Source organism: Carcharodon carcharias, chromosome 22, assembly GCF_017639515.1.
Source record: "Carcharodon carcharias isolate sCarCar2 chromosome 22, sCarCar2.pri, whole genome shotgun sequence".
NCBI lineage: Eukaryota > Metazoa > Chordata > Chondrichthyes > Lamniformes > Lamnidae > Carcharodon > Carcharodon carcharias.
In genome coordinates, this window is record NC_054488.1 from 40,139,746 (window position 1) to 40,165,735 (window position 25,990).

General features: G+C 41.8%; 1 protein-coding gene across 5 annotated transcripts in view; it reads left to right on the forward strand.

Moving 5' to 3' along the window:
• ccdc57 (coiled-coil domain containing 57) overlaps positions 1-25,990 on the forward strand; it is a 179,441-nt gene that overhangs the window by 97,743 nt on the left and 55,708 nt on the right. For 4 of the 5 annotated variants that reach the window (XR_005946643.1, XR_005946644.1, XM_041217393.1 and 1 more), the window contains exons 9-13: positions 4,133-4,295; positions 13,190-13,324; positions 19,173-19,410; positions 20,975-21,157; positions 23,495-23,595. Coding sequence is in view for 3 of the 5 variants with exons in the window: in XM_041217393.1 (XP_041073327.1) it covers positions 4,133-4,295; positions 13,190-13,324; positions 19,173-19,410; positions 20,975-21,157; positions 23,495-23,595 (820 nt within the window). In the remaining 2 variants the exon portion in view is untranslated. The remainder of the gene's footprint in view (positions 1-4,132; positions 4,296-13,189; positions 13,325-19,172; positions 19,411-20,974; positions 21,158-23,494; positions 23,596-25,990) is intronic. The other variant, XM_041217394.1, reaches the window with a different exon arrangement.

The following is a 25,990-nucleotide window of genomic DNA, read 5'->3' on the forward strand; positions in this document are numbered from 1 at the left end:
TGTTGGGGGTTCCTCCCGACATTATCCCGTGTCATTTTCGTGTCAGCGAGCGGGCCCCGCCGTCAACTCACCGACGGAAAAATTCTGGCCTTTGAAACTAAATGTAAAGGCTTGAAAACAGAAACGTTACTTTAAAACAGTTGCCCTTAAAATCTGTAGGACCATAAATATATGTTTGTGACTATTGGATATCCGAATTTATCATTGAAAAAGTTGACAAATGAAATGTGCACAGGTTTTAGATTTTAAACACTTTATATACATACAAGTAAATCTGCTGAGACTTTACCAATGCTTGCAAACATTTTTCAGTCTTCACTTCAGTCATCCAGTCTGTCTTTTTTATATTTCTATTCTAAATTTTTGTGTCTGAATTTTTAATGAAAAGCGCTTATGTAAATTAGTCACTCTGTACTTGCACCCTTCTGAGAGCGCTGTAGAATGGACAGAGTTGAAGAGAAGTGTGCGCATACAAAAGGGAGGATGAAGGGGAGATGATAGGTCCAGGAGGGGTAAGGAAAGGGAGGAGGAGAAGGAAAAGAAGAGGGGTCTTCATGGCTTACTCTAAAACTTGCCATGCTGCTTGCTGGCTTAAGAGCAGTGGTAATGTGCCAACATTTAATGGTAAGTGGGGGAATGAGGCAGATACTGACCATGCTTCTCTGTGGAGACTGTGGTGGCAGGGAATAATGACTGTGCAGGTGGAAGAGGAGTTATAAAGCTTAATGGGAAAAGGGGGAATGGCCTGAATATTAATACTTGTCTCAATATTAGTCATGTTGCTAACCGCGGGGATGGGGGCTTCAGAAACCCTCCATGGATGTGAAGTAATTAATTCAGTTATTGACTATTTCCAATCAACTGCTCTAAGCCTGTCTGACCTGTGGCTAATATTTAGAGAATTATCCAGTGCAGTTTAAGTCAGAAGAGAGGGTGATGTTAGGATGATATACATACTGTTGCTCCAGGACATGTCTAGGGAGACCTGAACATGGGCTTGTCTATCACGGACTTCTCTTCTCCTATCCCTCCTCACCCTTCCCACCCTACTCTTCACCATCCTGCTCTCCATCAATTTACCTCACATACCTATGTCCCCCTCATCTCTCTCCAATCCCTCTTCTGCACCCATCTCTCTCTGCCTTCTCCCTCCCATATTTGCTCTGCCCTTGCTTCTATCAGTACCCCTATCTAAATAGGAGCATAGAGTATAAAATCAAGGAAGTTGTGATAAACCTGCAAAAAACACTGGTTGGCCTCAACTGGACTATTGTTTCTCATTCTGGGCGCTATGCTTTAGGAAAGATGTGAAGGCATTAGAGATGGTGCAATAAAAGATTCCTGAAATGGTTCCAGGAATGAGGAGCTCCACTTACCTGGGTAGATTGGAGAAGCTTGGAGAAGATTAAGAGGATATTTGATAAAGGTGCTCAAAATCATGAGAGGTCTGAACAAAGTAGATCTGGAGAAATTGTTCCAATTGGCAAAGGGTCAAAACCAGAGATCACCAGTTTAAGGTGATTGGCCAGAGAAGCGGCCAACAAGTGGTTAGGAGCTGGAATGCACTGCCTGAGAGTGTGGTGGAAGCAGATTCAATCATGGCTTTCAAAAGGGAATTGGATATTTATCTGAAGAAAATAAAATGTAGGGCGACAAGGAAAAGGCAGAGGAGTGAGACTAGATGAGTTGCACTTGTAGAGAACCAGCACAGATACAGTGGGCAGAATGGCCACCTTTTGTGCTGTAGCCATTCAATTATTCTATTCACATTCACATCCTTCCTCCTCTTCCCTCACCTAGTTCCAGTTTTATCACCTTGTTTGACCTAAGTACGAAAGAGTAACTTATAAGCACCAATCCAATGGCAGTTTTAATACATAAAAACATCTCAAGTAAATTCACAAAAGGTTTAAAGGAAATTGACACCATGTCTAAAAAGGAAAGATTAGAAAAGGTGACTGAATGCTTTCCCCTCATCTTGGTCTTAAATGGGAGATCCCCAATTTTTAAACTGTGTCCTTTAGTTCTAGACTCCCCCACAACGAGAAACATCCTCTCAGCAACCTGTCAAGTCCCCTCTGGAGCTCATAGGTTTAAACAAGTTCACCTCTCATTCTTTTAAAATCCTGTGGCTATGGGTTCAACCTATCCTCATAAGATAACCAGTTTACCCCAGGAATCTGTTGAGTTAATCTTTAATGCAATTATATCCTTTCTTAAACAAGGAGACTGAAACTGTACATAGCACTTGAGATGTGGTCTCACTAAGGCCCTGTACAGCTGCAGCAACACTTCCCTACTTTTATGCTTGATTCCCCTTGCAATAAATGCCAACATTCCATTTGCTTTCTTAATCCTTTGCTGCCCCAGCATACTAAATTCTTGTGATTCATGTACTAGGACATCCAGATCCCTCTGGTGTTGTGGAGTTCTGCAGTCTCTCTTCATTTATGTTCACATTTTCCCACATTATACTCTGCCAATTTTTTGCCCACTCACTTAACCTATCTAAATCATTCTATAGATTCTTTGTCCTCTTGACAACTTACTTTCCCTACCTATCTTTGTGTCATCAGCAAATTTAGCTACCATACATTTGGTCCCTTCATCCAAGTTATTTATATAGATTGTAAATAATTGAGGGCCCAGCACTGATCCCTGTAGCACTCCACTAGTTACAGCTTGCAAACCCAAAAATGATCCATTTATCTCTACTCTCTTCTTTGTGTTAACTAACCAATCCCCTATCCATGATAATATGTTACCCCCATACCATGAGCCCTTATTTTGTACAGTAACCTTTGATGTGGCACCTTATCAAATGCCTTTTGGGAATCCACATACCAAATCCACATGTTCCCCTTTGTTCACCTTGCTTGTTGCTGTCTCAAAGAACTCTAATAAATTAGTCAAGCGCTATTTCTCTTTCACAAAACCATGTTGACTCTGATGGATTGTATTATGATTTTCTAAATGTCCTGCCATTACCCTCCTAATAATGGATTCTAGCATTTTCTCTATGACATATGTTAGGCTAACTGGCTATAGTTTCCTCCTTTTTTGAATAGAGGTGTTACATTTGTGATTTTCCAATCCTCTGGGACCTTTCCAGAAACGAAGGAATTTTGGAAGATCACAACCAATGCACCTACTATCTCTTCAGCCATTTTTTTAAAGACTCTCGGATGCAGGCCATCAGGTCCAAGGGACCTGTCAGCCTTTAGTCCTAGTAGTTTTCCTAGTACTTTTTCTCTAGAGATTGTGATTGTTTTAAATTCCTCCCTCCCTGTTACCTCTTGATTTTCAAGCATTCTTGGGATGTTTTTTGTGCCTTCTATAGTAAAGACGAATTACAACGCTTCTGCCATTTCCTTGTTTCCTATTATTAATTCCCCAGTCTCACCCTCTAAGTGTCCAACACTCACTTGAGTTACTCTTTTTCTTTCTAAATACTCTTAGAAACTCTTACTAGCTGTATTTCTAGCTAGCTGTCTCTCATACTCTAATTTCTCCCTCCATTTTTTTTAGTCATTCTTTGCTGGTTTCTAAAATCTGTCCAATCCTCTGACCTACCTCTAATCCCCACAGTATTGCATACTTTTTCTTTCAATTGGATACTATCCTTAACTTCCTTAGTTAGCCATGGATAGTGCATCCTTATAGAGTCTCACCTTCTCAATGGAATATATCTTTGTTGAGAGTTATGAAATATCTCCTTCAATGCCTGCCACTGCTTCCCTAATGTCCTACCTTTTAACCCATTTTTCCAGTTCACTTTAGCCAAATTTGTCCTCATATCCTTGTAATAATCTTTATTTAAATTTAAGATATTAGCCGTAGAACCATTTTTCTCACCCTCAAACTGAATGTGAATGTTATGATCACTGTTGTAGTTTAGCAAGGACCAGGTGGATGGACAAACTGTGCTTGATGCAGGTTGGAACAGATTTCAAGATAATTCACTTCAGCAGTTCTGAAGATGTCAGATATTTGTAATTACCAGCAAATTCCCTGAGATCAAATTACTGTTCCATATTCGGGGCCAGCCATAATCACAGTCTTTAAAAACTGATTGGATAATTCTTTTTCAAAAATTTTTACTTTTCTCATACTGAAACTATTCTGGATTTAGATATAAACAACAACTTGTCCGAGCAGTGGAGAGGGAGCAGGATCTGGAACAAATGAAAGTACAGGCAGAGTTGGATTGGCAGCAGCACTGTGAGGAGATAGAAAGAAGTCAGTATGCAAAATCAGAAAAGCTTATTCATAGTCTGAGCCTAGCCCGAGACCAGGTAAGTCACGGAAAAGAAATTCAGTAAATTTGTTTTATTCCAGATCAGACCTCCATTTCGACATCCCATTTCAAAGCACCTGAGTCCATTCCCCAAGATTATTATTTTTGGGATTCTGGTTTAGGTGTCAGTTCCAATTTATATGATTGGGTGTCAATCCTTAAACATTCCAAACAAGTGAAGAGGGCAATCAGAAGAGCGCATACCTCCATCACGCTGTGTTAACTCAATGTTAATACAATTACACAGCTCTTCTTTAAGTTTTTTCCATGCCTGATTGGTCCTCTAATTACAAAGCTGAAAAACAATACTTTTTATTAAGAGCTTCCATCGCAGTGAGGAGGCTTCAGGCCAATCCATAAACAACAACCAGCTTTGAAAACTCTGCTCACATTTTGACAGCTGTGACAAATTCCATAGCAGCAGCTAAGACAATCCGCAACATTCTAAAATCGGCAACGACATTCCAAATAAAACAGCCCACAACATTCTTCAACAAGAGTCAAATTGCCCTGTGCTCCAATCTTAATGAATCCTTTAAAGAAATTCCAGGATCCAGATCTGCATCTTTGCCAAAAACTGGCAGTTATTCCTTGGGCTATACCCTATATGTGTACCAACTTGCATTGCAATCTGTCCATTATTTTTTGAGATAGTCTATTAGGTTGTTTCCAACCTAACAGGGCAAAAACATTACCTCCACCCAACTTCAGTGGTAGAGATACTTGCATCAACTCGATTGAATGAATGTATTTTTTTCAAAAACGTTCCCATTTGATTGATTTATTATATATTTTGTTAGCATTTTTTGCAGAAATATATACTGATAATTTGTTGTCACTGGTTTACATATTTTGCATGCTTTGTGTGTGTGGTTAATTTTCTGCTTGAGTTTTCTCTCCTCCTCTCTCTTTCTGATGGTCCTAGATGCATGGGATATTCTCTAGCTCTTCGTAAGTTATTTACATATATGCCCTGATATTGAGTGTTGGCAGAGTATTTAATTGAATGGAGTCAAAGATGAGTTCCATATTTACAGTTGCATGGAATGTATAGCTCAACCAGGGCATTTGGCCCGACTAGTCCATACCAGCATTTATGCTTTCTCAAGCCTTCTCCTGTCTTTCCTAATCTAACTGTACCAGCATAATACTCTATTCCCTTAGCCCTTGTGTGCTTATATAGCTTCCTCTTAAATGCATCTATCCTATATATCTAAACTACTCCCCTAGTTGCTAGTTCCACATTCTAACCATTCTCTGGGTAAAGAAGTTCCTTTTATTTCTTCCTGGCCATCCTATCTTGATGTTTTCTAGTTTTGTTCTTCTGCACAAGTGGAAACACAGTGTCTACTGTATCAAAACATTTCATAATTTTAAAGACCCTGCACTAGGTCATCCTTTTCTCTTCAAGAGAAAAGAAACTCAGTCCTTTCCTAACATAAAGGCAAAATACTGCAGATGCTGGAAATCTGAAACAAAAACAAAAAATGCTGGGAAAACACAGCAGGTTGACAGCATCGGTGGAGAGAGAGAGACAGAGGTAACATTTCGAGTGCAGATGACTCTTCTTTCCTTTTGGGTATAATCTCACAGTTCTGATATCATCCTTGTAAATCTTTTTTTTTTTGCACTCTCTCTAGTGCCTCTACCCTTTTAATAATATAGTACCCCTAACTGTATATGGTGCTCCCAACCAAGGTTTGATATAAGTTTAGCACAACTTCTACTTTTCAATTCTGTCCTTCTGGAAGTAAACAGTGGTGCATGGTTTGCTTTTGGGTTTGTCTTATTGACCTGCTTTGCAACTTTTAGTGATTTCTGTATTTGTACTCCCTGATCCCTTTGCTTCTCTACCCCATTTGGAATCTTATTTTCTAAGTAATGTACAATCTCCTTACTTTCTACCCCTACTCTCTTCTTTTTGTCTTTCAGCTAGCCAGTTATCCATTCCATTACTTGTCCCCTGACTCTGTATGCTTTGATCTTATTCATTTGTCCATTGTGTGGTACCTTAGCTAAATCTTCAAAAGGCCTTTTATAGATTACATCTACTGTGCTACCCTTACCTATTTAATCTTTGGTCCCTCTTCTAACAGTTCAGTGAGGTTGGTCAAGCAAGACATTCCCTTTTAAATGTTGACTGTTCATTATTATATTTTTGGTTTCCAGATATTTTTCTGTTTTCTCCTTCAGTAGTAATTTCATTATTTTTCCTACTACTAATGTTAATCTAACTGGTCTATAGTTTCCTGGACACCATCCATATCACTTCTTAAAATATAGCTGTAATGTTAGCTATATCTGGTACTACCCCTTTTCTAGTGAATTATTAAATGTGTTTAACGGTGCCTCTGCTATTCTTGCCTAGATTCTTTTGTAATGCACGGATCTGTCCGGACCAGGGGATTTATCCTGTTTGAGATAAATTAGTTCAGTTAATATTTCTCTTTTTATTTTAAATACAGTTATATCATTTCTATTCTCAAGTTCCAATGTCATGTTCAGTTGGTCCATCTTTCCAAATACTGAAGTAAAATGATTATTTATTATTTCTGATATTTCACTGTCGCTGTTTGTGATCTTTGACCTGAGTCCCATAATGACCCTATTCCCATCTCACTTTTTCTCCTCTGTCTTTATTGACCTTGGCTTTGTGTGCACCCTCCCAGCAGGAGTTGCTTGATATTCAACTTTCGGATCCCATTGCTAATTTTCCTCTTTGCAGTCTAGAGACTCAAATATTGGCCTTACCTCTGTCCTTGTTGATGTTAGTCACTCTGTATATACTGGGGGTTGAATCTGAGATCTCCCTATTTGTTATGTCAAGGGTTCTGCCTATAATTGTCTGGTGGTTGTGTTAATTTCTGCTCCATTTAGATTGTTTTCTCCCATGCATTTAGTTAATTATTGCCATTTCTTCTGTTTTGCCTGGCACTATTTTCCCCTTTCCACAAAGATAAAAGCATGTGGTTTCAATGAAATCTTCAAAAGGTGCTGCTGCACAGACTGCCAGAAAAGGTCCAGGGTGATGAGACCTTGTCTAACTGGCATATGATAGGTGTTTACCCGCATGTACATCTGTCAACTCAGCAGGGGAATATGCTTCTTTGCTATGAGGTGGGAATATTATGCTAGACTGTTTGCTGTGGAGACTTGCTTCAAGTAAGCAGACTCATCCGAAATGGAACTAATTTTGTGGGAATTGTTACTTCACGGCTTTCTGCATTGCTCCCCAGGATCATTGGGTGGAATTTTTAATAGTTTGAGACGGTGATTTTGGGGTGGATGGGTGCTTAAACCTGTCCCTTGCACAGCATTTTGAGGATGGAGCGGGTGTGGGGGGTGGGGTCTCTTGGGTCGGGGAAAAGGATGGGGTGGAGTGTTGACAGGGCCCTCTGCTTAGAGATTTCCCAGGTTCATGAGAGGGGGTGCTCAGGAAGGGTGCTAGAAGGAAGGAAGCACTTAAAAGGACATAGAATAAAACAAAAATGAGATAGGGTTGACTAGCAATGAAGAGTGGCATCTACAGGAGCAGAGGCACATCCATGGGCAGCAGGAGAGCAGGGGTCAGGAACAATGGGTAAGAAGGCAATGCAACATCAACGGAAAAATGAAAATGTTGGAATATTATTGTCACAGCAGCTATGCCTGTCCAGGCAGTTGCTGACATGTGTGCCATCGTTCACAGTCATCTAAGGGTTTGCAGCAACTGTCACCATGGTGAAATGAATACTCACAATTCTACCTTCATGCAAAAACATACCCAGTGCTTTACTAAAGTACAGGGTGAAATTATTTCCATCAGAGACACCCAAGTGACCCACAAAGTGGCCTGGCTCACAGCCATTCCTACATGGTGTTGCTACTGTGGCTGAGGATAAGATCAAGGCAGACTGCTCGCTAGTGTCTGTCTGGACTTGAGATGTCTGCGGCAGTTGGCCTCAGTATGGAGGTACCAGGAGGCGCACACCAAAGGCTGCTGCACCAACATCACTGCAGGGGCTGTGGAGGCGAATGATGATGACAGAGCCCCGTGAGCGGTGGCTCCTCACCATCACTTGTTGCCTCCTGGCACCCTTGATTGCTGGAGAAAGCTACTAGCTCGGGCACTGCTCGCATCCACTCCATGCTTCATTATGTTGTGTACAACACAGGCCAGTCTTTGCCGCATAATGTGGCATGGATTCCAGGCATGTCACTGCGCTATTCCTGCATCCACTCTGAGTGATGACGAATATGGCTTTCCATGAGGTTCACCACTCCCTCAAAGAAGGAGCTCATGTGCTCAAAACATTGATACATTGTGGAGCACATGAGATGGATGGACTCCTCCATTCTCATCCCATGACTCCGCAGTGCCTCAGATTTTTTTTTTATTCATTCATGGGATGGGGGCATTCCTGGCTGGCCCATCCCTAATTGTGCTTGAGAAAATTGTGGTGAGCTGCCGCCTTTAAACCATTGCAGTCCATGTGGTGTAGGTACACCCACAGTGCTGTTAGGGGGGAGTTCCAGGATTTTGACCCAGCAACGGTGAAGGAAAGGTGATATATTTGCAAGTCAGGATGCTGAGTGACTCGGAGGGGAGCTTCCAGGTGGTGGTGTTCCCATCCATCTGTTGCCCTTGTCCTTCTTAAAACGAACATATGAACAAGGAGCAGGATTAGGCCATTCAGCCCCTCTACCCTGCTCCACCATTTAATAAGATCATGGCTGACCTGAAAGTAACCTGAAATCTGCGTCCCATCTACTGCCCATAACCTATCATCCCTTGCTTACCGAAAATCTATCCACCTCTGCCTTAAAAATATTCAAAGACTCTGTTTCCACCATCTTTTCAGGGAGAGGGTTCAGAAGGACTCATGACCCTCTCAGTGAAAACATTTCACCTCATTTCTGTTGTAAAATTGGCTATCCCTTATTTTTAAACAGTGACCCCTAGTTCTAGATTCTTCCACAAGAGGAAACATCTTCTCCACATCTCCCCTGTCAAGACACCTCAGGATCTTATATATTTCAATCAAGTCACCTCTTATTAACCTCCAGCTGATACAAGTCTAGTCTGTCCAACCTTTCCTCAAAAGACAACCCACCCATTCCAGGTATTAGTCTGGTAAACCTTCCCTGAACTGCTTCCAATGCATTTATAATCCTTCCTTAAATAAGGTGACCATTACTGTACACAGTACTCCAAATGTGGCCTCACTAGTGCCCTGTACAACTGAAGCATAACCTCCCTACTTTTGTATTCAATTCCCCTTGCAACAAATGATAACATTAGATGGTAGTGGTCATGGGCTTAGAAGGTGCTTTCTAAGGAGCCTTGGTGAGCACCTGCAGTGCAACTTGTAGATGGTACACACAGTTGCCACTGTGTGTCGGTGGTGGAGGGAGTGAATATCTGTGGATGGGGTGCCAATCAAGCAGGCTGCTTTGTCCTGGATGGTGTCAAGCTTCTTGAGTGTTGTTGGAGCTGCACTCATCCAGGTAAGTGGAGAGTCTTCCAACACACTCCTGACTTGTGCCTTGTTGATGGTGGACAGGCTTTGGCGATCAGGAAGCGAGTTACTTGCTGCAGGATTCCTAGTCTCTGACCTGCTTTTGTAGCCACAATATTTATATTGCTAGTCAAGTTCTGTTTCTGGTCAATGGTAACCCCCAGGATGTTGTTAGTGGGGGAATTCAGCAATGATAATGTCATTGAATGTCAAGGGGCGATTGTTCAATTCTCTCTTGTTGGAGATGGTCATTGTCTGGCACTTGTGTGGCGCAAATTGCACTTGCCATTTGTTATCCCAAGCCTGGATATTGTCCAGGTCTTGCTGCATTTGGACATGGACTGCTTCACTATCTGAGGATTTGCAAATGGTGTTGAACATTGTGCAATCGTCAGCGAACGTCCCCACTTCTGACCTTCTGATGAAGCAGCTGAAGATGGTTGGACCTAGGACACTACCCTAAGGAACTCCTGCAGTGATGTCCTGGAACTGAGATGATTCACCTTTAACAACTGCAACTAGGTCTGACTCCAACCAGCGGAGAGTTAATGTCCAATGACTCTGACATTCTCCAGTTAGAGCCACCTTTTGTGTGATTCCTTAGACTCTGCATCTTTGCCCTGCATCTTTGTCTTCCGTCCTCCAAGGGGAACTAGCCACCACTAAATCTGCTTCCTTCTGCATCCTCCTGCTCTGATGTGATGTGCGCTTCATTCTGTGCTACTCTCTAATAATGCATGAGGACCCACTGAGGTGTGAATACCTGCACTGGTGGAGGCAGCCTAGGAAAGATCTGATGGTGCCTTCCCGAGGTATCTTCCACCTGACTCCTTGGGAACATTATTTGGTGTGGGCTCCTGCCCTCTGTGGCCGACTCTGAGGGAGACATAAGAGAAGATGGTTATGAGAGATCAGGACAGTCAACAAGTGCTCAAGCTCCTAAAAATATTGAAATGACAGCTCACGCTTTGACAGTTTAGGGAGCATGGAGAGCATTGCCATGCATCCCCTGAACATGGTAAAAATATCCTAACGTCACCATGTCTACGGCAGACCCCTGTTTCTCCATCCCCAGTGTCTCTTGTGGCTTGACACTTTGAGCAGCTGGCCCTTAATTTGGCCAAAGTGTGTAAGTGACATTGTGGCACCCTGGTGCCAAGGTGTTCTTTCTCTTTCTCTCTGGCATTTAACTCACACTTGGCCTGCAAGGTGAATAAAGATGCAGTTAGGACAATGCCCTTCTTCCTTACCACTCATAGTTTTTCATTCTCGAACATTGCTGCAGCCTGCACTGCAGCCTCCTGACCAACAGTACTAGGGCTCTGACTTTTGTTTATGGGTCATCAAGGCTGCTGAACACACATCTCTCCCATCGTCAGGAGAACACTATTCACCCTCAGGATACCTGTCTCTTTTGCACTTTTGCTGGCCAGGATGCATGCCATCTGGGTTTACCTGTGGACTCGTCTTTCCATATCTGAGAATGCCATTGAAATGCTTCCAATACTGAGACCAGTTACTTGTCGCCACACATCTATTGCAGCCCTCATGAGCCACCTTCAGCCAACCTCCCTCAGTAAGCCTTGCAGGCTTTCCGTTGTCACTGGCAGGGAACAGAATATTTTGGTGCTCAAATCATCGCTTTCAGCAGCACCTCCAGTAAAGCATCAGAAAAAAGGGAGGCTGCCCTTGCAGGGAGATTGGGGGTCATCTTGCTCAATGCATTCTGCACCCTCCTCCCATCCCTTAGACAAATGGCAAGCCTCAGCAATGGCTGCTACCCTGCCTTTAAATTGGGTGCACTGCTGCCTATGTCCTGTCTTCTCATGTCCACTGGCATTAACTGGGCGGCAAACATGACTAGGCCAAATAACTGTCTTACATAGCAAAACCACAATGTGCACGTTACCATTGTGGTGCAGGGTCGAGTCTCGGAAGTGACCTGATTCCAGAATGGAATTCCCCTTACTGAGTACAGAATGTATCCAAACTGCTCCAGCAAGTGCACCCTCCTTGCCACAATCCCTCCACTGTGCTTTTGTTATCAAAGGATGGAATTGATGGAATTTGGTTGGAATTCAGAATTTTTGACGTATGATGTGTTGACTATATGGCATTCTACTGCAAGATTTCTGTCCCTCTCTCTGTTCTTCCTCTGTTATCCAGTGTTCTGAATCTAATTCCCATGGCTCCTATCAGCTTTCTGCATTGTCTGTTGACAGAGCAACAATTGGCGAAGGAATAGGAGGCATATATGAGTATCCTTTCGGTTTTAGCACTGTTTTAGGGATAGTGAGAGGTTAATTGGCATTGAAATTTATTGATATTAGTTCTTGACCATAAACTGAACTGGACCAGCCATTTAAATACTGTGGCTACAAGAGCAGGTCAGAGCCTTTAAATTCTGAGGTGAGTAACTCTCCACCTTAATCCCCAGAGCCTGTCCACAATTTACAAAGCGTAAGTCAGGAGTGTGATGGAATACTCTTCACTTGCCTGGATGAGTGCAGCTCCAACAACACTCAAGAAGCTTGACACTATCCAAGACAAAGCAGCCTGGTTGACTGGCACCCCATCTACCAACCTGAGCATTCATTCCCTCCACCACCAATGCACAGTAGCAGGAGTGTGTACCATGCACAGTGGCAGGAGTGTGTACCATATACAAGATGAACTTCAGCAACTCAGCAAGGCTCTTTTGATAGCACCTTCCAAACCCGCGAACTCGGGGCAACAGACACATTGGAACACCACCACCTGTAAGCTCCCCTCCGAGCCACACACCATCCTTTCTTGGAACTATGTCACCGTTCCTTCACTGTCATGGATCAAAATCCTGGAACTCACTCCCTAATAGCACTGTGGGTGTACCTCCACCAGATGAACTGCAGCGGTTCAAGAAGGTGGCTCACCACCACCACCAGCTTCTCAAGGGTAGTTAGGGATGGGCAACAAATGCTGGCCTTGCCAGTGCTGCCCATATCCCATGAAAGAATATAAAGAAGCTGGGTGTCAGGAGAAATAATGCATTGGTTTTTGTTCCCTTTTGCTTCTGGGGCACGAAGGGCGAATTAGTTAAAATTGGACTTGTCTGTGATACCCTCCTGACTTTAATGGCATGAATATTGGCCATGTGGGTGAAGTACCAAAGTGAAACCAGCATTTTTGGAACTGTAACCCAGTAAGGTAAGACCATCAGAAGAAAATGGGAAGGGAACAAATTTGCCTTTAAAAATTGTCAAGAATATTTGTTTTTTTTTAAGGTAAATTGAACGATCTGCTGAGAATTACTGCAGAAGAGAACTCCTGAGTGATTTTACCATTCTTTAGATCTTGACCCAGCTTCTGCAGCAAGTTCTTGAAAGTGATTGCCTGTCCATACAATTCTCTTTAGGTTACGGCTGAACTACAAGAAAAAGACCGTAAATTGCAGGAGGTGGAGACATTAGTTCAAACATTGACCCTAGAAAGAGACCAAGCAATAGCTGCACTGCAGGAGCATGGTGTTTTTCCAGAGCGAGATTCACAGGTGAAAATTATTTATCATTAATGTGATATAATGCCAGTAATGTTCTCCCATTGTATTCTGCTTCCTTCCCCACTTTCTGTTTTTAAAAGGGAAAGACTTTACCAAGCTTTGCCTCTGATATTGTTTTCCCCAAAGCAGGACTTCTTTAATGTTAGTTGTCAAAATTGTCCAGACTCTCCATTATCATAAAAATTCTGACAAAGCTCACTGGAAAGGAGATTTTCATACAAGGCTCCGCAAACCAACCTGATACTAGATTATTCCCTTCGAAGCTAACTCCAATTTAATATTGGAGTAAGTTATTCATACCTTACACATGCCCTGTTTAAAATTATACAGATTGTTTAAAGTAGTTCATTTTCCAGTACCTAATCCCTGCAGTTTATTGATCACACAATTGACACAGAATATTTCACAGGAACCAGACAAATATCATTGGTTGTGAGCTTAACTGTTTGAATTTCAGATTTAAAATTCTCGCTTTTCGTGCTTTTATGAAGGCAGAAAAATAAAAATTGGAAAATTTATCCAGAGTTATTAGAATTAAGTGTCTTATACTTGGATTTTCCGGTCTTAGCCGTGCTTCCAAGTCTAGGGGTTCAGCCAAGATTGGTTGTTTCATGACCTGAAAGGATGGAAAACAGGTGGGTCCCCATGCACCTCCAATTTTGCGGTATGACAAATGAAAGAGTAAATCCACTCTCCTGAAGAAAGAGGGTAAAATCTAGTTAGAAAAAAGATCAATTCCCAGCAATTGTCACATATTTGGCTCAGTCTTAGTATTGATCATGTGTTTCTAAACAAATTTAGCTTAGTCTGTGGTAGGACATATACTTGTGGCTCTGTACTGCCCTTAAACACTCATTTTCTTCTTTAACTGAACTAAATTGCTTATAGAAATGAAACTACAGCATCAACAATTTACATCTATATAGTGCCTTCTATGTATCAAAACATCCCAAGGTACTTTATAAGAAGAATGGTGGGCACCAAATAGGAAATAAGGAATACGGTAGTGCAGGTGGCCAAAGTTAGAGTCAAAGAGTTAAGTTTAGAGGAGTTAAATTTAGAAGACAGATGTGAGGCTGAAGTATGTGCCACTGATTCTGGTGCAGAGGGGGGAGCTTCATGAATGAGTTAGAGTTGGAAGAACAGAGGTTGTTTGGTTTCATAAGTAGGAGTATAGCGCACTAAAGCCAAGAATGATGCTAAAGCTGTACTATATTTTAGCTGGGCTACAGCTAAATTATTTTGCCCAGCTTTGGTGCCTTACCCTGGGAAGGATGTCAAGGCCATGAAGAGGGTGTAGAAGAGATTCACAAAGATGATATTAGGGATGGGACATTAGTAAAGTTTAGAACATTAAAACAAAGCATGTCGAGAGGAGATCTGATGCAAAATTATTGTGGATTTTTTTGCAGATAAATCAGGAAAATCTATTTCACTGGATGGGTGAGTTGATAACTAAAGAGTATGAATTTAAGATTCGAAACAAAAAGGGAGGTTAAGATATTTTTCTTTTTGGAGGGTGTTAGGACATGGATTGGCCTTGCAGAAATAGTATTGGAAACAGAATCTGTAATAGTTTTTAAAAAGGAAGTGAAAAAGATTTGCATTGCAAAATACAAATGGTGACATCAGCTGTGGGTAAGTATTTGCCACCATGAAGACGTGTGGTTTCAGAAGCTCCAAAGCAGCCACCTACCCTGCAAATGAGGCATCAGCAGATATCATCCCGCATCACCAGCAAGGGACAACTTCATGTGTGGCACTTGTAGCAAATTTTCCCTTTCCAAAATCGGCTTGTTTAACCATCAAAAATACAACAGGTGATCTCATATGACCTCGCCAAAGTTCTGGAGCTGCATTCCCACCCTCTGTCGCAGATGGAAGGATGTCAATCAATCACGATAAACATTTGCAAAAGAGATTTTTAAAAGGATACAGGGAGAGTGCAGGGCAATAATTGAGTTACTTATAGCCCACTGCATGTGTGGTTCTAAATGGCCTCCATCAGTGACGTGCAATTCTATGATTCCAGATTGTTGGATGTAGAACTGGTGAAGCTTGTTCAGGTGAGATAGAACATGGAACATGTTCTTGAAGATAAGGAAGAAGATTTTGCAATTAATATTTTGATTGATTGAGAACTAGTGGAGGTGCTCAAGGAAAAGGAAAATAACTTTGTGGGACTTTGTGTTGATAGGATGCATGACATGCAGTTTTGAAGATGTTGGAGTTTTGTGTAGTAATGCAGCATAGATAGGCCCTTGAGGTGAAAGTGGGCCATTTGTGGGTTTGAATCTTATTCCTGGGTTGAGCAGGATATCAATATTCTGCAGCTGTCAATTGAATCTGAGAGAGCTGTTTGAGAGGTAGGTGGAGTTGACACATGCGCGTAGAGTTGCTGGTCTGGAACTGTTTTTGCTGTTAAGTTGCAGGTCCAGCATGCAGGTTATAGGAACAGGCTAAAGTTCAAAGTCATTGGTGTCCATGTCGAAGCTGACCACGTGGTTGTGGAAAAGGAGCAGCATATAGATAAAGAATCAAAGGAGGTACAAGTTACGCCTTTGAGTAAATCGTAACTGAGCTCATGAACTTGGGAAGAGAAATTTTGAAATATATGAAGTGAGGAGAACGTGATGTCAAGGCAGTTGTTCCAACAATGAAGTTTACAAGATTGTTATGTTTTGGGACAGTAATTTGGTAAAATGGAGGAATGAAGTGGGTCATGTGACCTGTTTTGCATCCCGCCCGACAACAGTCTTGGGACCTTGGTTGTTAAAGGTTAAAGGGGATTGGCAGGCGGGTTATCTTACTGAGAAGAAGGTGCAACGTATTCACACCTGCAAACAATGACCAGGGTAGCTGTGCTCACAGTGTACAAATTGTTAGTCTCCAGGAGGTGTTAGGAATGTCAATTTTGTAAATGGTTATACCTTAAACTGTCTAGTTAATTCCAAGATAAAATGAAGTTGAGGGTCTAGAGGATAGCTAGTTAGCATTTCTACATGGATACAAAGTTCATGTGGCTCATGTTGCCATGGAGGTGAGTTTGGGAAGGAAGAAGTCCATAGGAAGCCATTGTAGGATTGGGTTCCAGATTTCTTCTAAAAAGATTTCTGAACCTCTCAGACACGGTTAGTCTGCTAGAATCTGAGAGAGAGAGCAGAGAGAAAGAGGCAGCAAATATCTGTTATTCACCATGCAGGATGTGGGTGGGAACTTGTGCTCGGATTGAAGAAGCCAAGTTTGTGAGGGCTTAAACGAAGCTTGAAGATTTTCTTAGCTTTGGCTAGAGGGAGGGATCTCCAATTTGTCAGTTTGGGTCAAGGGTGTTTTTCTTTAAATTGCCAGTGGTCATTGCCCATTCTTGTCCAATTTTCTTCCATAGTCCATCCCAAATCTGCCACAAAGTGGACATCAGGTAGCAGGAAAATCTGATCTACTTTCAACCCCAATCAGTTTTAGGTAAATCTCTCCACCAGAGGGCATTTTCATGTACGTAAAAGAAGGGGCAAATAACTCCCATTTAATTTTATAAAGGAGCATTGCTAGCTATCATTAGAGAGGCAGAAATGTTGCTACAGGCTTTCTTATTAGAATAATGCACTTGTTCAGTATTTGCGGCTAAAAATATATATGTATATTTATATGGCCAGAATTTTCTGGCCCCTCCCACTGGCGGGATCTTCTGGCTCTGCCAAAGCCATTGTACATTTGAATGGCTCGTCACATCTGCTGTGTGGGAACCCTCCACGGCGGGGCTGGGAAATCTTGGCCGTGGAGATTTTGGTATCTCCAACTTACCAATAGTGTCAGCATTGCTGCTGTTCGTGGAGAGATCATTTCAACCATTAAGTCGAGGGCACAATAGTTTTCCTATTAAGGATTCTGTTGTACCTGCGCCTTGAAACGATGAGCTGTAAGATGAGGAAGAGAAACTTGGGGAGGGAAACCTCATCAAGCACCATTGGAGACATCTGCCGCCTGCTTGCCCAAGAGCTGGTGTACGTCGAGGCCTCCCGTGCTCAGTGGGCACTGCGGGGACTGGGGTGCTTTATAGACCCCTTTGATCACATTTTGATTTAATGTTTGTAAGTTTCCTTTAAATTTTGTCTTTTGCAGTTTCCCTTTAAGGGGCTGGCTTTTACTTTGTTCCTGATTTTGTCAATTTAGTTTATTTATTTGTGCTCGAAAGAGTTACACCAGAAGCTCAACATTAACATGGCACTAAAAGTTGCTGGGGCACTCCTTTCTATGTCAGCATTTTTCAGGCAGCACAGAGGTAACTTCCAACTTCAGTCAATATGCTGCCACTCCTGTATCAGAAAGTAACTGATGCTTTGTTTGTGTGAACTCTCCATTTCATTTCCTATATTCATTTTACATACAGAAGTGTTACACAAACCCATATAACCATACTTCCCCATTTTCAGAAAGCTGGTTTCTTACAGGAAACAGTATCACTGTCTCAATACACAGCTGACGTGTAATGCAAAGCATCTCATTATGAATGTAAAAGAAAGCTATTCAGGCAGCTGCCATATCTGCCATTTCATTTTAAAACAGTCCCTATAGTCAGTGCTATTCATGAGTCAAAGGCAAGTTTCTGGATAATTGATTATTGACTAAGGCCTTTCCCTCAGTGCCTGATGACACTTGTTTGGAACCTGAGGATCCCTTGGGTACTCATTGATGCCACTCTGCTTGTCACTGAGGAGACCACAAGGGCTCTGAATGTTCCCACTTTGACCTGGGGTAGCACTCCAGTAGAATCCTGTTAGGTATCTTTCAATGTTCTGCTTTGCTAATTAATATTCCAGTGGATGAAGATTGCAGAGAAGTCAGATAGAATGAGGAGAGATAAGTGTGCCACAGTCACAGAGAATATCATCCATAACATTGCTTACGACTATTTTGATGCTGTGGGAGTGGCAGAAAGGTGACAACAGAGATTCAAACAAGAATTGCAGGAGAGGTGGCAATGGTGTGTTTCCCTCTTTTTGTATGTTGTTAATGTACACATGCATGTATTTCCACAGTACTGCTCAGAAATATTAACCCAGATGGTGTATGCAATTTCAGTAGTGGGGTTTTGTCCTATGGCTTGGAAACTAGAGTATTATCAACTGAACAGAATGACCCAAATTTCTGTCAGTAGTCATGATGTGCAGTAACACACAGATGTCTGCATGCTGCTGCTAAGTGTGATGACAAGCAGTTACACCAAAGTTTTTGTGGCATTGTCATTCATGGAGCACTTCTAGTTAGAGGCTAGGAATGTTAAACATGCCATGCTTCTACCTGGGATTTAATGATACGCGAGTCAAGTATTTTAACAGCACGTGAGAGAGATAGAGAGAGAGAGAGAGATCATTGTAAGTGACAGACTTGCTCAGTACATTAAAAGATGTGTGGGAATCCCCTTCCCTTGTCTAAATTATGATTCTTTGAGAACCTTTTTTTCTGGGAGGAAAAGGAAATCCTGGTCCCAAGGCTTGCTATTCATATCGCCTCAAGGATTCAGATGAATAGGCAAAATCATTAAAACATTAACCTGTCATCTCAAAAGAAAAGGCGCACAGCACCGAAGAAATAAATAAATAACAGAATAGTGTTATTCAATTACACAGAAGTATCACTTTGTTTCTCTTCTACTGGGTCCTGTTTTCTTGAGTCTTTCTCTGTCATGAATTCCAGTCTCTTCTGTTTTTTCTTAGTCTTTTGTCCCTTCAGTATTTATTAATTATTTTTCTCTCCTGCTGAGCCAGAATGACTGTCGGTGGCCTGAGTGTTTGTATCTGTTTGAACAGACAATCATCACATTTTGTCTTCACCTTGACAGACTGCACTGCCCAAGAAAGGAAATGTGAATAAGGTAGAGTTCCCTTCAGATGTTATTCAGAAGCTCCAGGAGCAGAACTTAAACCTGCGTACAGTTATTGCCAAAATGAGGAAAGAGATGGAGATGCTGAGTGAGCAAATCCATGCCAACCAAAGCCAGGACAGATCATTTGACGAATTAGGATCACCCAAGAGCACCAAAGAGGCTTCTAAAGATGCTATAACCCCATACAATTCAGGTAACGAGCATTTTGCTAAACCTTACACATGCAATCATGCAAAGAAACTCTTCACAGTTCTTCCAAATGTTCAGTTTATTAGGCAGTGTATAACTTAGCAGTATAGATCAGAAGGACCCAGTTTGATTCTTGGCTTGTGCTCAGTTAGATGGTCTCTACCAGATTGGTAGCAAGGACTCTACAAGTTACCTAAAGCTCCTCAGGACAAGTGATCTGGAAGAGGCCTGACTTCTTGCAGCCCCAAACACTGGGGAGTAATTGGCCTATTTGGCAGTTTTCCAGCTTGAGAAGTTCACACGTCATTCATGCACTATCCAAACTGGTTAACTTTACATAAATCAGGAATTGAACATGGGCCTAGTACAATACCCAGTACATTGAATGGGATCTTGGTGCAGACTGATACTCAGTGCAGTGAGTCGGGGATTTAGAAGGGGTATGGGGAGGGCTGCTATGGGGTGTAATGTGAAGACCTTGACCTGAATTTTTCCTGCGTCGGGCAGGCTCGATGGGAGAGGGCGGGGGTGGCCACGGAGCTGACCGCGCCTGCGATCAGCTCCGCGCCGCCATTTTATGTGGGCAGGCCAACTAAGGCCCACCCAGTGTAAGACGCGAGCCATAACATCTAGCGCTACCTGTGCGGATGGGGGGAGGAGGAGGGAGAGTCAGGACCAGCACTCTTTTGAGCATGCTCGCGAAGCAGCGCTTCAATCTCCCTGAGGCAGATCTGCGCTTCAGGGAGATTGAAGCGCTATTGAAATAAATAAATAAATGGGAAAAAAATTTAATTAAACATGTCCCCTGATGTGACTGCGTCACATAAGATGGGACATGTTTTTATATTTCAGAAAACTTTTTCATTTGATTCATAAAAGCTTTAGGAAACCTCATCCCGCTCATGGACAAGGTTTCCTAAAAAATGTGAAGGCCACTTGGCCTTTTCGTCTGCCCGCCAACCGTAAGGTTGGATGGGCACCGTAAACAATTTAATTAATTAATTAATGACCTTTAATAGGCCTATCAGTTATCGGCGGGTGCGCAGCTGACTCCAGCATGCGCCCGCCAAACAAAACATTGCGAGACAGCGTGATGACGTCAGGATGCATGCCCGATGTCATTGCTGTCATTTTTTGCGCCAGCATGTCGGGCCCGCCCCTGCTTGCCGACTGAAAAATCCTGGCCCTAGTGTTGCTTTGGTCCACTTATTCAGCTAGTCTGGATGATGTGATTTTATTTGCTTTTCACATTAAGTCCTTCATTGTAGTTCAACTTTATAATTACTTCCTATCTCAGTCTGATTTTACTGCTCCACTTAATAAAGTCAAAATGGATTTGCTAACAGTTAAAGAAGAATTCTGTTACGCTTAATAGGCTGGAAAAAGAAGCTACCTAAAATCTCAGATTGTATCTGGAATCAAATCCACTGACATCACATTTATCAGCTGGCTGTACGTTCTGCCAACCAGCAGCACTTATTGAGGCAAATTTTCTACTTTTGCCCCAAGCGTACAATAATGTGAACAAACAGGTGCAAAGTTACTATGTAATATTGTTTCACTTCCAGAGTATGTTAAATCTTTGGAAGATGAGGTTTATGAACTGAAACAGAAGTGCAGAAAGTTGGAAGGACAAATGGAGGACATTTCAAAAACTTCCAGTAAAACAAAGGTTCCACTCCCAAGCTTCCCTGTTACTGCAGATAATGCCTATCTCCAGAACCACACCTGTACTTTAAATGAGACAATAGGTGAGAATGCAGAAACAATTTTTTTGGAACGAACAGAATTATAAATGGTGCAATTTTAAAAATTTCATCCGTCACAAAGATCCTCTAATTCACTGTTTTCCAGCAGCCTTATTTAATGTATTGGTACTAATTGTTTTCAAGGTATTGAATAATGTTGCATGATATTCTTAACTCATTACCACAAATTGATTTCACATTTTCACCATCACTGTTCTCCCAATTCATTTCTCTTTCTTCTTAAAATCCTTACCTCCTGTGTTAGCTGTTTAATCCATCAATTCGCTTTGTGGTTCTACAGGAAAGACCTCCTCTTGCTTTTGAAGTAGAAGTTTGCCATTCTCTTAACTTTAATCTTGAGCCCCAGGTTTTTACAAAATGGATGTACAATTTTGAGGTTGTCAGTCATTCCAGCATATCATTATAACAGAAGATTAAAATATTGTCCACAAAGCCAAGCAATGTGGAGCTGACGGACCTGTTATTTATATGCTCTGCCATGCCTTATTTGCTTGTTTTAATGAGCACATAAGAGGGTCCATTGTTATATTGAATGGTAGTGGTGATAGATTCACAGAATGGTTACAGCACAGAAGGAAACCATTTGGCCCATCGGTTTCATGCAGGTTGAGCAACTCAGCTAACCCTTCTCCTCTGCCTTTTCACCTTAGCCCTACAATATGTTTCTGTAAAGGTAATTATCCAATCCTCAAATGGGCATCTTCTTTGCCTCTCTTTATGTGGATTGGTTCTGTTTTGCTTCTGTCACCCTTGTGATTGACGAGGGTAAACTGTCTGTCCTTGTTCTTCTTGACCTGTCTGCAGCCTTTGACAAGGTTGACTATGCTATCCTGCTGCAACATCTCTTCACCATCGTCTAGTTGATTAGGACCACACTCCCCTAGTTCCATTCTTGTCTATCCAGTTGTAGCCAGCGAATTACCCGCAACAACTTATCTCCCTGCTCTTTCACTCTTCCTATTTCTTATCTACATGCTGCATGTTAGCGGTATCAAAAGCAGTGTCAGTTTCCTCATGTATGCTGGTGACCCCTCCAGCTCTACATCAGCGCCACCTCCTTTAACTCCTTCACTGTCTCTAAATTGTCAGACTGCTTGTTCAACACCCAATACTGAATGTATAGAAATTTTCCCAGCTAAATATTGGGAATGCCAATTGTATAACTTAAGGTTAGGTTTCTACAGGTGGAGTTTGTAGAGCTAGGAGCCATACATCTTCACTCAGTTTAGTTTTATTCACAAAGTAAAACATTACAAATGTATGGCTCCTAACTCTACAAACCCCGACCAGTAGACACTTTAATTTATACAATTAACATGGAAAACCAAAACCGTTTCTGTCAAAAATTCCATTCCCTTGTAACCAGTTCCATCCTTCTCCTTGGTAACTGTCTGAGGCTGAGCCAGACTGTTCACAGCCTTGGAATCATGTTTGATCCAAGAAGAGCTTTCAACTACGTTTCTGTCCCATCACTAACATGCCTATTTTCACCTCTGTAACATTGTCTGACTGCACACCCCCCCACCCCTACCCCACAGCCCATTTGCTGAAGCCCTCATCCATGCCTTTGTCGCCTCTAGACTTGACTATTCCAACATACTCCTTGGCCTACTGAGTTCTACCATCTAAAATTGAGGTCATCCAAAACTCTACTCCTCAGGTCCTAACTCACATCACTCCTGTGCATGCTGATTGGCTTTCAGTTAAGCAACACCCAATTTTAAAATCCTCATCCTTGTTTTCAAATTCCTCTATGCTGTTACCCCTCCCATTCTCCGTAACCTCCTCCATCTCCAAAACACTGCAACATATTTGTCCTCCTCCAATTCTGGCTTCTTGCATATTTCCTATTTTAATCACTCCAGTATTGACAGCCATGGTTTCAGCTGCCAAGGCCCTAAGCTCTGCAGTTCCTTCCCTAAACCTCTTTGTCTCTCTTCCTTCCTTTCTTCCTTAAGATGATTCTTAAAACCTATCTCTTTTACCAAGCTGTTGGATATCTGCCTGCATATTTGTTAATGCTTCCGTGAAGTGCCATGGGATGTTTTATTATGTTAAACATGCTATATGAATATAAACATCTCTATCAATTTTGGATCCATGGCCTTCTATGGAATAGCATTCCACATTCATACAGCCCTTATTGGGGCATTCACAGGGTTAGAGTTCAAATTCTTCAACGTGGAGCTTGAGCCCGTAACTTTTTGTTAAGTGATCAGAAAACAACTGACTGTTAAATGTACCTTAAAAACATTGTAATGACCCTTTCTGTATTGCAGATTATTTTATACATCGATCCCTTCTTTCCCTTTATATTAGCTGGCCTTCGTGCTGAAAAAGTCTCTGCAGCTGCTACTACAAAGAAGCATGAAGCTCGGATTGTACATTTAGACTCTCTGGTAATACAGCTCACACAGCAGGTAATATTCTGCAAAAAATCATATGGGAACCTACAGTGAAAATGTCTCCAAACAGATGCATTGATCTTCCTGCCTGCCAGACCGTGGCTAAAATTACTAGCAACTCTGAAACACTAAATATAAAGGAAAAGATTACCAATTCTTGCTGATTCAGTAAAACTGTTTGTTGTCAAAGCCCAATTAATTTATTCAATTCCAGTTGACTTGCATCTCCTCCATAAGATTGCAAGAAAGGGAAATTTTTTTAAAATCCTGCCATCAAATAGGAGATTTTTGAAATTGCTGACTAATGGACAGAGGTAGAATAGTTAATATTGATGATACCCCTCCATAAGGTTCTACTTTTAAGCACATCCTGTGAAACTCCATGACAGAGTCATTTAACATTAAATAAAAGAAAGAACAAACTTGCATTTATATAGTATCTTTCATGATCTAAGGATATCCTAAAGTGCTTTGCATGATGCCTAGAACTGGATGCAATACTCTAGTTGAGGCTGAACCAGTGTTTTATACAGGTTTATCAAAACTTCCTTTTTTTTTGTATTTTATGTCCCTGTTGATAAAACCCAGGATGCCATATGCTTTATTTTTCATTTCCTCAACCTGTCCTGCCACCTTGAATAATTGGTACACATATATCCCCAGTTTCCCCTGCTCCTTGTGCTCATCATTTTATAGTACCTCTCCTTGGTCTTCCTGCCAAAATGAATCACTTCACACTTACCTGCATTAAATTTCATGTGTTACTTGTCCACGAGCCTGTCCATATCCCGTGAGCTTTATTGCTATTCTGCTCACAGTTTTCTTTTTATTCGTCATAGCATATCTGGCTAGGCCAGCATTTATTGCCTATCTCTAATTGCCCTTGAGAAAGTGTAGCAATTTCCTTAAACCACTGCTATCCATATGTTATAGTGTAGAGCAAAGGGTTAATCGTTATATTAGTTAGACAATGATGAGATGTTAATGAAGATGTAAGCAGGACATCAGAGTCAGATGATCGAGAAGCTCCAAGGGAGCAAGACACAGAACAGCCTGTTGAACATTTAGCAAACCAAGGAGGATTTAACATTAGAGAAGGCTGAACAGTTTGCAAGGCATATGGAGCTGCGACATCAGAATCAGGGCATACTTTGGGGAGATGTCGAGGCTTGGGAGGGGTCTATCCAGTATTTAGGCCCAAAGTTGGGAGCCCAGCCCACCAAAAAACCCACAAGAAAGCCCGCCAAAAAAGGGGCAGGCGGAACACTTCCATCAATTTTAAAATGTTCCAGATGTGGCGACAAAAGGCAGTGTCACTGTGAAGACTGCCCAGCAGGGGGAACCAAATGCTTTCTGTGAGGCAAGCCCTGACATTTTAAGCAATTTTGCAGCTCTGATTTCAATTTAGAGGAAGAAAGCTGGAACAAGCTTCCAACCATTTTGAAGTCCAGGAAATTGGAAATACAGCATTTCAACCTGACGATTTCCTAGGAGAACTTAAAGATCCTGATAAGCAGTTCTGGTCTGTACAGCTGGATACAGAACAGAGTTTAAACTAGACACTAGGGCTGGGTGCACAGTCTTATTGGACAAATTGGACTGGCTTAAGGAAGTAGAAATCCAGCCATCTAAAATAAAGCAACAGGGGCCTTGGAGTGCAGACTTTAAGAGTGAATGGTCAGATCACTACAGACTTTAGGCATGAAGATAAAGAAATTAACAAAACTCTTCATATCTTATTGAGCCAGCAAATTTCTCTGCTTAGCCCGTCAGTGTGTCTAGAGCTTGGTCTTCTACAAAAGGTTGATGAGGTAACAATAGAAGACAGCAGAGAAATACTCGGGGATGAATTTTCCAAAGTTGCTTGAAGGACTTGGAAAGCTCAAAACTTCAGCAGAAATTGAAGTCAACACAGTGAGCTGGTCTTTATGGCAGAAACACCATCCACAGGACCACAGGAGGAAATTGCAGATCTCCCATTTCCCTTTGCAGACAGGCTAGAAGAGGCTGAAACAGGATGCACTAACAAAGACAGTGACCATCGGCTATCGGAGCTTCCAAACCTTGGTTGGCTCTTTTGGGACAGAGTTCAAATGTATGAAGCCACCGCAGAAGCAGATGATCTGTTGGAAGAAGAGGTCCTAGATCTTTCTACACTCTTTGACTGCACTGTCAATGCTTGTGAAGTCTTTGTTGTGTCTTTTGAGGAGAATTATCCTTTTGTTGCAGAAGGTAATAAAGAGGTGAATTTGTCTACTTATTCCACTGAACCCACTGATGATATGCAATAATAACTGCATGCAGTCAGCAGAAAGCTATCCAAGGAGAATGAGATGCATAACTCCAAGTTGTATCAAACCAACATGGAAGTTCAGAGCTTATTAATTTGTGCAAATGTAAGCTGCAGCTC